Raw genomic sequence first — 16373 nt, 5'->3', positions numbered from 1 at the left:
ACTATATATATATTTTTTTCTTTGTTTTGTCTGTCAAGAACAGGAGTCTTACTGAAAAGTTGGACTAGCCATCAGGGGGAACCAGGAACTGCTTTATAGAGGATACGTATCAGAGCATGTCATTTGTCTCTGGACTCCATCTTTCCTGTCATGAGATTTAGAGTTCCTGCTTATTCAGGCCGGCCCCCATAAGTGATTACCAACATTTTCCAGATCACCTTCAGATCATCTCCAAGTTTCTGTTTCACACCCATATCCTTGTTCCGTCACATGTGAAAAAACATTTCTGAACATTCCATTGAGCAGCAAACTTACTTCCAAGAGGACTTCACCCTTGGCGTTCCTCTCACAGTAGTAAACTTGATTTGCCCTAAGTCCTTGGGTTTCTAAAGCCTCGATTCGTCCCAATTGTCCTTTTATTGAGTTCACAGACTGCAAATGGAAAAAGGCTATTACCAGACAGAGATGTTTAAAAATGAAAGCCAAACTAATACATGGAGTCCGACAACTGGGATAAGGAATATAATATTTATAAAACTGAGTAGGAGGTTGCAATCATTGCTTTAAAATAAAGCATTAAATATTAATTCAGAGCAAACCTATCTGTGCTCTGGCAAGCCTTGCTTTCATTAAAGTAGCATTGTGTGTTTTTCTGGAATTAACTCCCAAATAGGTAAATAGCTGGGGAGTAGAGAGCGTTCTGCTGGCTGCAGAGGAGCTACCTGCAGCATTAGAGTCGTCCTTACCATTAAAGTCTTCCAGACCTTCACTTTGAACTAATTAATTGTGATTCTTATGGTTTCTCTCTAGTTCTTGCCCTTGAGTATTTCTAGCAATGTTTAATTCACATACTCATGTTCATCTTCATTTGATTAATCCAAACGGTGCTACATTATTTGATTAATTCATATGCTACAGAATATTAAATCTTAGTGAACATTGGGTACCAGTTATAAGTTGGACTTATATTTCTTTCCACTGCTTTCTCATTTCAAACCTTTCTGTCCTCATTTTTTCCCTGATTTGTGCCCGTTGTTCACTTCGCATTGGCAGTTTTTGTATTATGTTACTCTCCTCATTTTTTTCCTAATCAGAATGCACTCAAAAGAATGGAAACTTTACCATGCTTCTTCTGCATCTTCAGTGCAATGAGGTTATTATTTGTTATCTGCTCAATGAATAACATTCCTCTAAAGCACGATAATTAATAATCCTATAATCCTTAGTTTTATTGATTTTCAGACAATTTCAAAAAAAAAAAAAAGACACCCAAGTGTTGTATTGACAGTCTGCACAGTCCTCAGGCAGTCTCCATGGAACAAGCAACAGCCAAAAATCCAAAAGTGAGCCTGAGATGGGGGAGATGTGATCACTGCTCCACTGGACAAATGGGTACTTAACCGTTGACCAGTGATGACAGGCCTGCCCTAGTTCCATGAGGCCAAAAGCAAGCAGTTATGATTAAAGAAAAAAGAAAAAGAAAACTGTTCTGAGCCTTCTGAGCATCGACTGGGGATTAAAGCATATGGCAGGGAAGAGGAAAAAAAGATTTTCCTTATGCTAATGACCCTCGATGTCTGAAATAAATTAAATCCATTAGAGTTTATGCTCAATAAAAGAAAGACTTTAAGCACTCCAAAGTTAGTGACTCGAGACCAGTTTTTGCTCTGAAATTCAATCTGCCTACTTATTAATTCTTAGTGAGGCTCCAGAGCAAATGGGGGGCACAAAAATCATAATTCTATAGTGACCCGAAATTTTAAAGGACTACAGGTTTCTTTTCCTTTTTTTCTTTTGATTAGACCATTTTTTTCACACTTCCTATTTTGTTTTCATTCATTAATTTGATTTTATTCCCATTTCAGTTTCATTGTTTTGTTTATTGCTTTTTTTCTTTTCAAGGATTCATTTACCCCATTTCAACCGAGCACAGAACCCAGAATGAATATGGATTTTCTTGTAAGTTTGACGTTTGGATTTTATGTTGGGAAATAACCCTTAAACATTATTACCCCCATTCAAGTTTGCCTTTCCTTGGCTTACAGATGTGCACATGAGAAATAGGAGCCTAATGTATTCTAACACGAAAAAACAAATTAGATTTCCAATACTGAAGAGAAGAAAGGGTCATTTCAAGTCGCTGCCAGCTTTAAAAGCTATCAGTCTACCATTGAAAACATGCATCCCCGTCACTGAGAAAACATATCATGAAATTGGCTGGTATACATAAAGGGCAGGGTTCAAATACTAAAAAGGAACGATTGAGAAAATGCAGATCTCTTGAGCTATACATCATGAATGAGTCCTGGAAAGCATTAAGGATTAGATATACTGTTCTGACCAGAGTTACAAATTCCTTTACAGGGTCTCCAATAAAACCCCACAGCAGAGTAGAGGCAGCATTTTGACAGCAGTGCTCGCATAATGAGGAGGGTTGGGATGCTGAAGAACTGCTGTCGATCAGTATTGACTGGATTGAGGGGAAAGTTGAGATACTGGGAAGGGTGATGTTTTCTTAAAGAGGAGTTTTCCAGGCATAAATTTATATAAACTGCCAGTGTAATTAAAGACTGAGACACAAGAGTGTGGGTAATTACTGAGAACCCCTGGCAGATAAAATGATGAGTTATTTCCACATGTAAACCATATGGCTTTGTGTCTTAGGAGAGAGGGATGATTTCTCAAATCTTAGATCACAAAAAAACTTATAGATTTAAAAATCTTCTCCCCTGCCTCCCCAAAACGTATATTTATATAAATTGACCATGACATTTGGAGTTCTCCTTGGCTACCAGAAGCATCAACTTCAATATCTCTTTTTCCAGTGAGGAAGCTGCAGCTCTGTTTAATTTGCTCAATATTTTTGATGGGTCTAAAAGGAAAGGCTAAACCATGTCAAACGGAGGCAACAAAACTTTTACTTTATCTGATTAATTTTTTATAATCAGATTCTGTCATTTTCTCCAGTTCAATCCAAACATGTTTCATGCCACCAAAACAACAGGCACCACTTATAAGAATTCTTTTTATTTTTATTTTACTTTTTTTTTACCATTACCTAGAAATAACCTGTATGGATGGTACCATACTCGAATACTTATCTCCCTCCTGGGGTAGCCTGACCTTTCTGATCAGTGAGCAAGATCTTTATCTTATCTAACAAATCACAGACCTGTAGCTTATTCCCATAATGAGAAGCTTAGACAGGAAGCTCTACCAAGGACTCACAGGAAGCTCAAGATGGGAGATAATACTGTCTCTGCATCAAAAGCTGGACCTCACATATAGCTTCTGCCCTGGATCTGAGCTTCAGAAAGCTCACCTTTCTAATCCACCATGCTTGCTCCTCAAGTTTACTCTGCTCTATTTGCACAGCTCCCATCCATTCTCACACTGATTGAAGGGGAGAAGAGAAGAATGTATTGGAACTAATTTTATGACTTCAAATGATACCTAGAAGAACATCTTGGTTCAATCCACATACAGATAAAATCATACCAGATGTATCTGAAAGTGTTTATGGTTTTTTTTTTTGAACTATCAATGAATCAAAAAAAAAACCTTCCAAACTTTTTTACCTGAAAGCAGTAGTAATAAAGTTTTTATTTCCCATGGTTTGGAACGGGTTGGGCAGCAGTTTCTTTAAATGCCTGGCAATAAATAGTCTGTTATGCTGCCCAATTATAAGATAGATTAGTGGGTGGATTGATGCAGAGTGAGAAAGAAAAAGAAACCAGAGATAATTTTCCACTGAAAAGCCACAGTCATTTTATATAGCTTTTGAAATAGACTTGAAATTAACCCATAAAAAATGGCAATAAATGTCTGAAAAAATTACCACAATACATATGTGTTCTAAGGGAAGTCTGTAGAAGCAGTTGGCTGGATGTTTCCCTCTCTCTTTCCAGCTGCTCCTGATTCAGACGATGTTGCTCTCTATGTTGGGATTGTGATAGCTGTAACCGTTTGTCTGGCGATCACTGTTGTGGTGGCCCTGTTCGTGTATCGGAAGAACCACCGTGACTTTGAGTCTGACATCATTGATTCCTCAGCACTCAATGGCGGCTTTCAGCCTGTGAACATCAAGGCTGCCAGACAAGGTCAGTGGGCTTTCTACACTATGAGTTATACTTTGGAGTGAGCAGTGTGACCACTTACCTACAAACTCAGTGGCATTTCTATCATCCAGCTGACCCAGAATATTAGCTGAGCGAACGGCAGAGATTTTGGCTCTGTTCCTTATAGAAATGAAATCACTCTATACAATCAGTCACAGCTGTTGAGATGTACAGGTCATTCTTGGATTGCTTTTTTGACAAGTACCTCTGTCCTGCTTTTTAACTTCTATTTGAAAGAATAAGTTTATTGATTCATTGATTTTTCTGGTCCCTGTTCCCCTTCTTATAATGCTATTAATGCAGTGATTTACAGATGAATCCAAATACAGCATATGCAAGCAAAGCCATTACAAGACAGTGACTCAGGAGCTCATATTGTTCTTTCTAGTCTATTGAAATAGCCAAATATCTTAAATGTCATGATTAGAACCCAAGGCAAAATATAGAAGGAGCCAGGTTAACCATTGATGGCTCATGGCAAGGAGGATGTGGACACTATGCTTGTCCTGTATTCCAGAGCCTTTGATCTGTCCACCTGCACTGTTAGCAGAGCAGCTTTGCTTTGCATTAAACCTGTGAAGTCATATCTTGCTAGCCTAGCTTGGTCTGAATGGAAAATGCAACAGAATTCTTTTGTCTTTTTACCTCAGATCTCCTGGCAGTCCCCCCGGACCTCACCTCAGCTGCAGCCATGTACAGGGGACCTGTCTATGCTCTGCATGATGTCTCGGACAAAATCCCAATGACCAATTCTCCAATTCTAGACCCACTGCCCAACTTGAAAATCAAAGTGTACAACAGCTCAGGTGCTGTCACTCCCCAGGATGACCTTGCTGAGTTCTCATCCAAGCTATCACCCCAGATGACCCAATCCTTGCTAGAGAATGAAGCCCTTAACCTGAAGAACCAGAGTCTCGCAAGACAGACTGACCCATCCTGCACAGCATTTGGCACCTTCAATTCCCTTGGGGGTCACCTCATCATTCCTAATTCAGGTAATTCCTGAAAGTTTAAGTGACAAAGATGCAGCTCAAAGTCGTATTGGAGTCTCTGTAATCTTATCTCTGTTTATATTCAATCTGAAATGTTAGATATAGTCTACCTCAAAATTCAATTCAGTATATCTCAAGAATTACTTCATATAAAATATGCAAACCTTTTTAATCTCATTAACTAACTCTGAATTTAGTTCCTCTAGAAAGACCTTTCTGCTGAGATGTAGTTCAGGACTGGCACCAACTACCTTAAAGGCATATAATCAACCCAGGCATATAATACAAACCTTAGTGTATTCCTATATTTCAAAAAAAAAACTAGTTAGAAAATGCACTCAGGGCCGGGCGGTGGTGGCGCACGCCTTTAATCCCAGCACTTGGGAGGCAGAGGCAGGCGGATTTCTGAGTTCGAGGCCAGCCTGGTCTACAGTGTGAGTTCCAGGACAGCCAAGGCTATACAGAGAAACCCTGTCTCGAAAATCCAAAAAAAAAAAAAAAAAAAAGAAAATGCACTCAGTTGGTTCAGTCCAGTGTTCTCCAGGAAACTATATTTCAGAAAACTATTTTGTAAATGATTAGAAATATAACAATAGACACAAAATCTTCATTTATTGATGATCCATGATATCATTCAACCAGAGAGTGTCTAAAGTATTTATTCCAGTCTATGATATATTAAGCTACAATTTCAGCTTCACACAATGTCCATTTGTAGTTTTATCTTTTTTTAAGTTTATTATATAGTTTACAAATATTTAAAGAATGAAAAGCACAGAGGTCTTCTGTAAAGAACTGAAACCAGTGGCTCCCAATGTTGAAAGTTGAAATTTATTTTTAGCAGTACTGATGGACTTGCAACCATAGGTTATAACACAGCTAATGTCTAATTTCAGAGTATACCTGACTATTTTGTACAAGACTGGACGTATTATTCAATAAAATAACAAAAATAACTTCACTGACCTATTGTGTTAACGTCATATAAAATTATGTATTATATACACATGCATACACACACACACACACACACACACACAGAAGCACACACATTCTATAAACAAGAATTTCCACCATGCATTCAGAACCAGGATTGCCAGGTCGTCTTGACACCAGCTCAAATTGTTGCAGTATTGTCTGAGGCCAAGCTTTTACAAGGCTCATATCAATAATCCCTCTCATCTCATTGACATAGTTAGCAACAACTGAGAGGTGCTGTGACCTGTTGCAGCTAAGTAAGATGCTGTTGCTCACTTCCTAGAGTTGTGTGTGATAAATTATTCTTGTCTTTAACTCTGCTGTGAAATAACACTGATGCTCACCAGATATTTTAGAGGGGAAAAGAAAGGTTTTCTAATATGGCTGAGGTTAGCGTTCCCCTGACTTTGGATTTCATGGGGAACATTTTTTTTTTTAAATCAAAAACAATGCATCTTTGCAGCTGTTTAAATTTTTAATAGCAGTTTTTTGGTTTCTCCTCGATTTACAAGAAAAATAACAGTGGAACCATCTGTCAATTCCTTAAATAAAACACAAAGTTTCAAAATGACATCACTCTCTTAAGTAATTCCGTAATGGTTCAAAGGGAGCTGTGGCGGACTGCAAGAGAGGGCAGCTATGGACCTTTACATGTCTTTAGGAAGTATGTAAAGACTAGTGCTACATAGGCACAAAATCTCAGTCCTTTTTGCATGCTGCAAAAGCATTCTAGAAGTTTCCTTTTTGTTCATAGGTCTTATACAGTACTTTTCTCTTTTTGCTATTCAGGGGTAAGCTTGCTGATTCCCGCTGGGGCCATTCCTCAGGGGAGAGTCTATGAAATGTATGTAACTGTACACAGGAAAGAAACTATGAGGTAAATATGGTTTTGTTTTCCTAATTTTTTCCTTAGCAGTATCTAACTTGGAGAATTGCACATAGAAACCATAGAGTGATATACATTTGACTCTAGACCTATACAAAAAAAAAGTCAAATTTTACTTCTCTTTCCCTTTGAAGCTTCAGGTGCTACATATCCTATGGAATTCTAGTGATATTTTCTATGAATATCTATGAGTAGACACATAGTTCTTTAGCAGAAAAATATGGCCAAAAACATGATTCATAGATTATCTGAAGAGATGTGTATATTTACAAAGATACTCTGGCTTCTTGTGACCTGAATCAAGAATCTCACCCTTGTAGAAATAAAAAGTCACAAAAGTGTATAACCCTTAGTACTCCCACATGCTCCTCCCACCTCAGCCTAGCACAACCCATGACATGCACCTCCCACTTCAACCTAGCACAACCCATGACATGCACCTCCCACCTCAACCTAGCACAGCCCCTGACATGCCCCTCCCACCTTAACCTAGCACAGCCCCTGACATGCCCCTCCCAACTCAACCTGGCACACAACCTTTGTGTATAGATTTTTATCTTTGTAATTCTCCTCCAGCATAAGAGTCATCAACCTTCATATCCTTAGCTTATATAATTAGACCTTCCAAGATGAGCCTAGTGTTGACTAAAACTACACTGACTCCAAAGGTTCTATTTAGGATGTGACATGTTCATCCATATGAAGCTATTTTAAGTAAAAATAATAAGAACAGGTTAGATGTTCTAAATTCGATTTTCTGTTTAACTTCTGACATGGCAGAGATGGACTTCCTTGATTAGTTTCCATATAAAGTCTCTCTCTCTCTCTCTCTCTCTCTCTCTCTCTCTCTCTCTCTCTCTCTCTGTCTCTCTCTCTCTCTCTCTCTCTCTCTCTCTCTCTCTCTCTCTCTCTCTCTTTGAGTGTGTGTATGTGACACTGCATTAGAAACCTAGATGGTTAATGCTTTCAAAACCACATTGACATCTTTTTTCCCTTTTTTTTATTAGATATTTTCTTTATTTACATTTTAAATGTTATTCCCTTTCTTGGTTTCTCCTCTGAAACCCCCCATCCTATCCCTCTCTCTGTTTCTATGAGAGTGTTCTCCTATCCATTCATCCACTCCTGCCTTCCTGCCCTGGCATTCTCCTACACTGGCGCATCAAGCCTTCATAGGACGAAGGGCCTCTGCTCCAACTGATGCCAGATAAGGCCATCCTCTGCTACATATACAGCTGGTTCCATGGATCCCTCCATGTGTACTCTGGTTGGTGGATTAGTCCCTGGGAGTTCTGCAAGGTCTGGTTGGTTCATATTGTTGTTCCTCTTACGGGGTTGCAAACCTCTTCAGCTCCTTCAGTCCTTTCTTTAACTCTCCATTGGGAACCCTGTGTTCAGTCCCATGGTTGGCTGAGAGCATCCACCTCTGTGTTTGTCAGGTTCTGGCAGAGCCTCTCAGGAGACAGCTATATCAGGCTCCTTCCAGCAAGTACTTCTTAGCATCCACAATAGTGTCTGGGTTTGGTAACTGTATATTAGATGAATCATCTTAAAACAAAAGATATTTTCAAAATTGAAATACTCATTGTATAAGGACCACCACTGGCCTCAAAGAAAAGCATTCTCAGGTCCAGCTCTGAGCAGAGTGACAAATGTAGACCAGGTGACTCATGCACAGTCACTCCTCATACTCAACCTCATCCTCAGGAAGCCTGTTCTTTTTGGTTCCCTACCTTGGTAGCTGAAAAAGCTCTTTTGTTATGCACCCAGGTAGAGATGCAGGTATTTTTAACAGTATGACCCAGAACATTTTCCCCTCTGGTAGTATCCTTCCATCTACACAAACAACAGCCAGACCAAGAAGCTAAAAAAAAAAAAAAAAAAAAAAAAAAGAGAGAGAGAGAAAGAGAGAAGGAATTCTTGAGCATTATTCATGTCTTTAATTCAAGCTACAGAAAATCATTTTAGATAGATGATAGATAGATGATAGATAGATAGAGAGAGAGAGAGAGAGAGAGAGAGAGAGAGATCGATAGATATAGATAGATAGATAGATAGATAGATAGATAGATAGATATAGATATATATCCCAATGTCTTATATCCTATAGTTTACAAATCCAGTCATTTTCAAATGGTTCTTCCTCATTATTTACATTTCAATTTTACTATCACCACTGTCAAACGTCTCCTTATCTTTGATTTTAAAGATTTCCATGGCTTATGTTAAGATTATACCATGGCTTATTTATCTTTATACATATTCATTCTCTAGTTCAAAAATACTCAATGAACAGTCACTATGTGTCTGTGACCCATGTGTCAGATACAAACCATGTGCCTAGCTTATTCTTTCATGTTTAGCTTCATTTCAACGTAAGTCAGAATAAGAGTGTTTTCCATGTGCCTGCTTCCCAGCCTTGTGTCCTATGTACTCCTCTGCAATACTTCTGGCCAGCTAAGAAAAATTTTTTGTTCTGTTGTAATTTTCACCTATTATTCCTCTGCCTTCAAGCCTGGAACACTCCTCTCTCACCTCTCTGCAGCCCAACCCAAGCCAGACCTCCAGGAAGGCTTACTGCTCCCTCTTCCAGCAGATCATATCACCACATCTCTCTTTAAAAAAAGTGTTAGTCCCATATCATTAAGTAGTCCATAAACGGCTGTGGCTCCCCATAGATTACAAATAGAGTCCTATTCGTTTTCACATTTGGGATTTCTGAACTGATTGATCCTTTAGGCTGGCTGATTGAAGAAATTTCATGGCCAGTACAGGATACATTAAAAAAAAAAAAAAGAAAAAAGGAAAACTTGACTTTCAGATCTGTTTTGTCCACAAGAATTGATGAAGGACAATATTTTGGTCTAAGTGGGATTTTAAAAAATTTATTCTAGAAACAGGAAAAGGGGGCCACATTTGTACAAGTCATAGAAATTGTATTCATGGGGAAACTGAGACTTTGTATTTTTTTCCAGAACTCTTACAAATTCAGCCTTACAATTCTTCACCTTCTTTGGTCAGACATGATTTGTCCCATCTCTGGTTCATTTAGGTCAGACATCTGCCAGTCTGGGCTTTGTGTAGAGCACATTCAGTAATGATAAGGCCCCATTTGTCACATTCACTAGGCCACATGTAATTAAGTTCACGCCTCCCTTCAGACAACTCACATCAGCAGATGACCAGCTGGGTGCCATCCAGCTGGAAACACACCCAGTTCTGGATGCCATGAAAGGAATCAGAGAGAAAGAAAATAAAATAACGTTCACAGTTCTGCTGCAAATGCCTTCAAGTGGCACGCATCTGGTCTCCTTGCCCTGGCTTCTCAGACAGTTTTTATCTGTGTTACATAAAGATTGTTAAGGTCTTCACTGAGCAATGGCAAACGCAGCCAGAATGTAAGAAAATGAGAAGGTGGAGGCAGGGTTTGTGGAGTAGTATACACAGGAGTGATGTCACCTTGGAAAACAGAAGAGCTCTGGGGACAGGTGAGCTTGGGTTATATTTAGCTCTCCTCAGTCACTGAGTAAGATGTGTTGCTGAGACTTGATTCCCCAGGAATAAGTTCCTTCACCTTTAAAGTGGGATTCGCCATGATGTCTATAGAGTCTCACTAACATAGAAACACATGTAAGACCCTGAAAAATGAACATCAGTGATAATTTGTATTAGTACTCATTCTGAAGTACACTTCTACTGTGCTTTTACAGGGAAAACACATTGCTGTTATAATAGAAAGTCAGTACCGTGAGGTCTTCTCATGAATTTGAGAGGACATCTTGTGTTCTAGCTTTCATTAGTAGTCTCTGATGTGCATTTCCTTTTGGGGTGTATGAATTCATGTGTAGATGTTAAATGTGGACTTCAGGTGTCTCCTCAATGTCTCTATACTTTTATTTTTCTGAGACAGAATCTCCTACTAATGGGGGAGGGGGGTGCGAAATAGTCAATCTGTCCAAACTGGCTTACTGGCAAGCCTTTGGATCATTCTGTCTCTACTGTCCCATTGCTAGGATTATGGGCATGTGACACAGTATATGTGTATGCTGGATATCAAATTAAGGCCCCTATGCTTTTGTTGCAATCACCTTATACCCTGAGCCATCTCCCCACCCCACCTCCTGCACATGTTGATTTGAGGTCTTAAGCTTTCTCCACATACACAACTTGCCTGATTCAAATCAAGTTCAATAGAGTAACTGTGTATCTTTTATTTAAAGTCAAAGGCTTTGGAATCTTAAAGAAGAGGTCTTTGACCTTATCAATATTCTGTTTTCTTCGCTTTATCCAAAATGTACAATCACTCTTCTGACTAGGATACTCTGAAAGGATGGAAAGGAAAACTATGGGAGATGGGAGTGGGTACCCCATGCTGTGGCAGCACCCCAATACATCTTGGGCTTCACCTGAAGATATTGAAACTGGGTGAATACAGGAAGCCATGAACACTGCACGTTATTGTGGCAAAAATATGAGTTCATACTTCTGTCAAAACACCAGATCAACAGAATCTGTTTAATATTTACCCTGGCTTAGGACAAGTGAAAACAAAATAAAATAAATCAGTCTCAGAGTTCATTAATTACTTTTCTATGTATGAAAATTAATTATTCTTTATATTCAAAGGTTTGTATTTACTTATGTCAAATATTTTTATTATTCCTAGGGCAGAGCAACATTCACAGATCCTTAGGCTCCGATAGATAGATAGATAGATAGATAGATAGATAGATAGATAGGCTATAGATATATGATATAGATATGATATATGGTATATATACTGATATATATGTATTGATACATATATATACACTGATATATGTATGTATATATATGTATGTATGTATATATATATATATTCTGACATATATAGTACTGACATATATTGATATATATTATTTATTAGTATCAACCATAAAGTAAATTTATAGTCATGTATAAAGTCAGATGAGTGTAGGAATATGAAATAGTAGCACAATGAAGCTCACTTCCTGGGAGTAGATAATAAATTATTTATTTCATAGGTTCCAGAGGAAAAGGTAACCAGATGCAGTGGCACATGTCTGAAATTCTAACACTCACAACACTGAGAGAGGAAGTTTTGGAGTTTAAGGCCAGTAGTGGCTACACAGAGATTTTGTTGCAAAAAAAGAAAGAAGGAAAAGGGGGCTGAGGAGAAAGTCTTCCCTAATTGTTAAGATCCACATGAACAATATGGCTAGAAGGAGAACATTTCTCTCCTCTCTGCTTCCTCATAAAAAACACATTTTGAGTCATTAAGATCCTAAGATAAAATGACAATGGCAATGAGTTTAAAGACTCTGTGTTAATGATCCTCAAGGGAAGCAAATTGGAGGGACCCAAAGTATACACTGAGTAAAATAATTCCACAAGGTTAAAGCCCATTGCATATTGCTTAGCTGTTCTAACTTCTAAAGATTGAGTCTGCCTGTCTGGGAAAATGAAAACATGCCATTCAGGGTGGTTTTTTTTTTTTCCTTTCTTTCTCTCAATTGAGCTTTTGATAGGAAGCAAGTTGGACATTTCCTGTCATGAATGCAGAATGCAAATATCTCAAGTTGCTAGATATGTAGGAAGACATGTGCTTTAAAAGACACCTGAGCCTGGGGTGAGATTGTTATCCCAAGGGACAGGACAGAAAGACATGCATTCACAGAAGGCACCTTATGTCCACCCAGAGGTAGATGGAGGCAAATTCTTTTCAAAAGGTCCCTAAGCTCATGGCCAGGGAATCTAGATACACCGGTGTGAAAGAAGCAAAATGACTTCCATATGAGATATCTTGGTGTGAATAGTCAGCCCAGCATCCCTGGGAAGTATGTAAGTGTCTCAGGTTTTCTCCTTTGGAGAGGGGTCCCATGATTATCTTACTTCACAGGTATTTGTAAGCAGCTGATTCAGCTGCTCATATGGGATTTGCCTATAATGCTCTTCTGTATTGTCTTATCACTGATAATAGCCAGCAGGAGCTGGAAGAAAAATCTCTCTGAAAACCAACTGCTTCTCCTCATGCACTTTGTCCAAGGGGCACTGTGACCTGTCTAGCTGTTAACCTGATTTTATCCTTGTTAGGTGTTTGTTTGCTTGTTTATTTGCCTGTTAAATACTTTAAACATTCTGATCATTGGACTTTGCTGAGTTTCTACTTAGTTGCTGCTTCTGTACCTAACTTTTACACTGTGTTCATTTCCATGTCATCTGCAATAACTCTGTACAAACTATTTGCTTATGTAACTCAGATAGCTCATGAGACTTCTCAAAGCTCATAGGACATACAAAATCATACATGAGGCTTACATTTACTTTCAACTCTTTGGCTCCACGTACTCTGAATGCCCTCCCTTTATGTAAGTAATGGCTCTGTGACTTTAGACACTTCTGACCTTTGGTTTAGTATGATGAACTTTTACCTAAGTCTCCCTTTCATATACAGTGGAAACTGCTTCCTTTAGCTTAGAAGGAAATGAAAGTCTTACTTCTTTGGTTTTTGTTCCATTACAGATTCTACTTCATCTTCCTCAATTCCCTATTAATCAAACTTCCACACCTCACTGAGTTAATAAATTCTTTTGACACTCATTGAACATTAATTCGCCCGTCCCCCACCCTCCATTTGGTTTCTCTCCTCCAAGAGGACTGCTCATCACTACTGCATGCCAAGGGTGTGCTCAGACAGTGCCCAGCTGACAAATTTCCAAGCCAGCAGGGGCATTTCACTTCTCCCTTATGTTCATGGGCAGTGAGAGGAAGCCCCTCCTTCCCTTCTCCAAGCACAGGTTGCTAATACCAGCCTGAGAGACAGACCCCATCTCTCTGCTAGGGCCACTTGAAATGGACCTCTGCTTGAGGTCCTTCCCTGTAAAATTGATTGCTCATCTCTCAAGGTACACCTGTAACTAAAAGGTAGGAAAAGGCCTCAGGAAAGCACAAACATTGCAGGGTTATTTCTCTCATAGTGGGAAAAGTGATATTAGGCAACAATAAAGTCACTGCCAAAGGCATATAGTGTAATATTAATCATGACAAAATGAAAGCAAAGCTTCACTTATGTTATACAAGGATGGGGGAGATTAGACAATGGGAAGAAGACAAAATGCATTAAGAGAAAATGAAAACCGATGTGGTAGAGGGATAATATTGAAGTCTTAACCTATTGCCAGAAACCAATACCAAATATATGGACACCCCCCAGGTGTCTAGGAAACTGCAGATTTAATAAAGAAAACATGTTATTCAGGATATTAAAGGACTGGAAGTAAGCAAAGCTTCTTTGAGGCTTCCATGTGGGAGAATAGGATAGAAGGGTGGGACAGAAGTTAGAGAGATCCTGGTACAACTTCAAGCGAAAGAGAGGGGTGTGAGGGTCAGGATTCTTAAGGGCAATAAAGACCAAACTGTAAGCTTTAGAGATGATGATTGACTGGAAACTCTGAAGGCTTTAATGTCTGACCCCACTGTCCTGTCATGTCAGTACTGATAAATGGTACAAATTTTAGGTCCAAAAGTACATCAGTTACAACATTGTATGTTCTAGATCATCAACTTAGTGTTAGTTTTCAGAGCTGAAGCTCAGGAATATTTCATAGAGTATCCGGTGATATCTATACAGTTTCAGTAGAGTACAACAAAATATGGACAAACTGAGCCTTTTTTTTTAATGAGTGATACCCCTGCCTATCTTTCCCTGTAGATGTAGACATCTTTATCTTCCAAGGAAAAAACAGACAAGCTTCCTTGAAGACCACTAAGAATATCATCATAATCAATCTATAAAGAATTATCATTTAACAATGTTAAAAATAATCATAACTGCCATCATTCATTCATCTCTGTTCATTAGTCAGCATTATATAAGGATAGGGGACAGATATTTACTAACCTCTAGATGATGTGATAAATAATACATAACCTATAGGTAATAACAAGAGACAAATCAATTTCATGTAGCCACTGCAATTATGGAAGAATCTGAGATGTCCACTTAAATGTACACATGAATAAGACAGGAAGATGTCACTAAGATGTGCATTTTAATGGGTTTATATTTGGTTGAGCTAAATATCTTAGAGATATTGATGTCTGATGAGACAGAGGCTTGAAGTGATGACCTCTTTTCCTTGTCTTATTCTTGTGTTACAAACTTGGCAGGAATTATAATGACCACAAAATGGTAGACATATCCAACTCATGAAGGTCAGATGAGTGTGGGAGATAAATAATATTTTGAGGACTGGCATAGCAGTAAGAACTATATATTGAATCTATTAAAACAAACTTAAAATTATAAATATGTCTAGGTTCAAAAGCTATCTATCAAACACAAAACTATATATATTTGATGTAACTTAAGAACACTTATGTTAGGAATATTTGAGGCTCAGTTTTAACAAAATACTTAGCTTCCAGTGGCTTTCACTGGCTACTTTTTAAAAGAGATTTTTAATAAAATAATAATAATAATAATAATAATAATAATATCACCATTCTCCCCTCTTAATTGAAGCCTGGTACAAAATACTTGTGTTATTACATGATTTGAGAATAATCCAATGCAATGATTTTTGTGATGAGACTACAACTTCATATTCTAAGTTAAAGTAGATAGCAATTCTCGTGTGCTGTACACTTAAGTATAGGCTGACTTCAGGATTCTCATTTTAATGAGACACCAAATTACTGACAACTTCCTCATGTACAGGAAAGAAACCTAAGAAAAGTCATATAATCCTTGCTTTTCAGACAATATTGGAAAAAACGACAATGTTTTGTTATAGAGAAGATATCAAACTAATCTTTCTAAATACATAATATAAAGTAGCTAGTTAGCAGGTCAAGGATATATGGGAAGACAGGTCTGGAAGACAGATCGTGTTGATTTTAGTTGATCATAATATGAGTTGATAACGAATGATGCTCTAATAACCATGGTCCATAACTTTGCATGCGCCTAAGGTACTAACCACATGTCAGCTGTGTTGTCTCGAATCCCTTGTTTTAGGTGGGGACAAAGTTAGAAGGCCCTCCTAAAGTTTCATGGGCCTGTGATTTCAGTAGCCATGTTCCTTCTGGCAGTCAGTGTGAGAACTGTTGAGAAGTATGCCTTTAATCTAATCACAAAATACCAATTGTGAACTGTGAGACAATTATGCAACCTCAGAAATTTGGGAATGACTCTCTCACATACTAATTGGCAGCTTGGACTGATTAGTCCATTTACTTTTTGTTTAGTCATATATGTGAAGGATATTGACAGAGTTTAGAAAAGAGAGAGAAAGAGAGAGGGGGAGGGAAGAAAGGAAAGAAAGAAAGAAAGAAGGAAAGAAAGAAAGAAAGAAAGAAAGAAAGAAAGAAAGAAAGAAAGAAAGAAAGAAAGAAAGA

General features: G+C 38.2%; 1 protein-coding gene across 2 annotated transcripts in view; it reads left to right on the top strand.

Moving 5' to 3' along the window:
• Unc5c (unc-5 netrin receptor C) overlaps positions 1–16373 on the top strand; it is a 336174-nt gene that overhangs the window by 291419 nt on the left and 28382 nt on the right. The window contains exons 8-11 of one of the 2 annotated variants that reach the window (XM_028760464.1): positions 1903–1959; positions 3909–4100; positions 4769–5113; positions 6878–6965. In XM_028760464.1, coding sequence (XP_028616297.1) covers positions 1903–1959; positions 3909–4100; positions 4769–5113; positions 6878–6965 — 682 coding nt within the window. The remainder of the gene's footprint in view (positions 1–1902; positions 1960–3908; positions 4101–4768; positions 5114–6877; positions 6966–16373) is intronic. The other variant, XM_028760465.1, reaches the window with a different exon arrangement.

The sequence above is a fragment of the Grammomys surdaster genome, unplaced genomic scaffold (genome assembly GCF_004785775.1).
Source record: "Grammomys surdaster isolate TR1022 unplaced genomic scaffold, NIH_TR_1.0 126531, whole genome shotgun sequence".
Taxonomy (NCBI): domain Eukaryota; kingdom Metazoa; phylum Chordata; class Mammalia; order Rodentia; family Muridae; genus Grammomys; species Grammomys surdaster.
The sequence above is the reverse complement of the archived record's forward strand: the minus strand, read 5'-3'. Positions and strand labels throughout refer to the sequence as shown.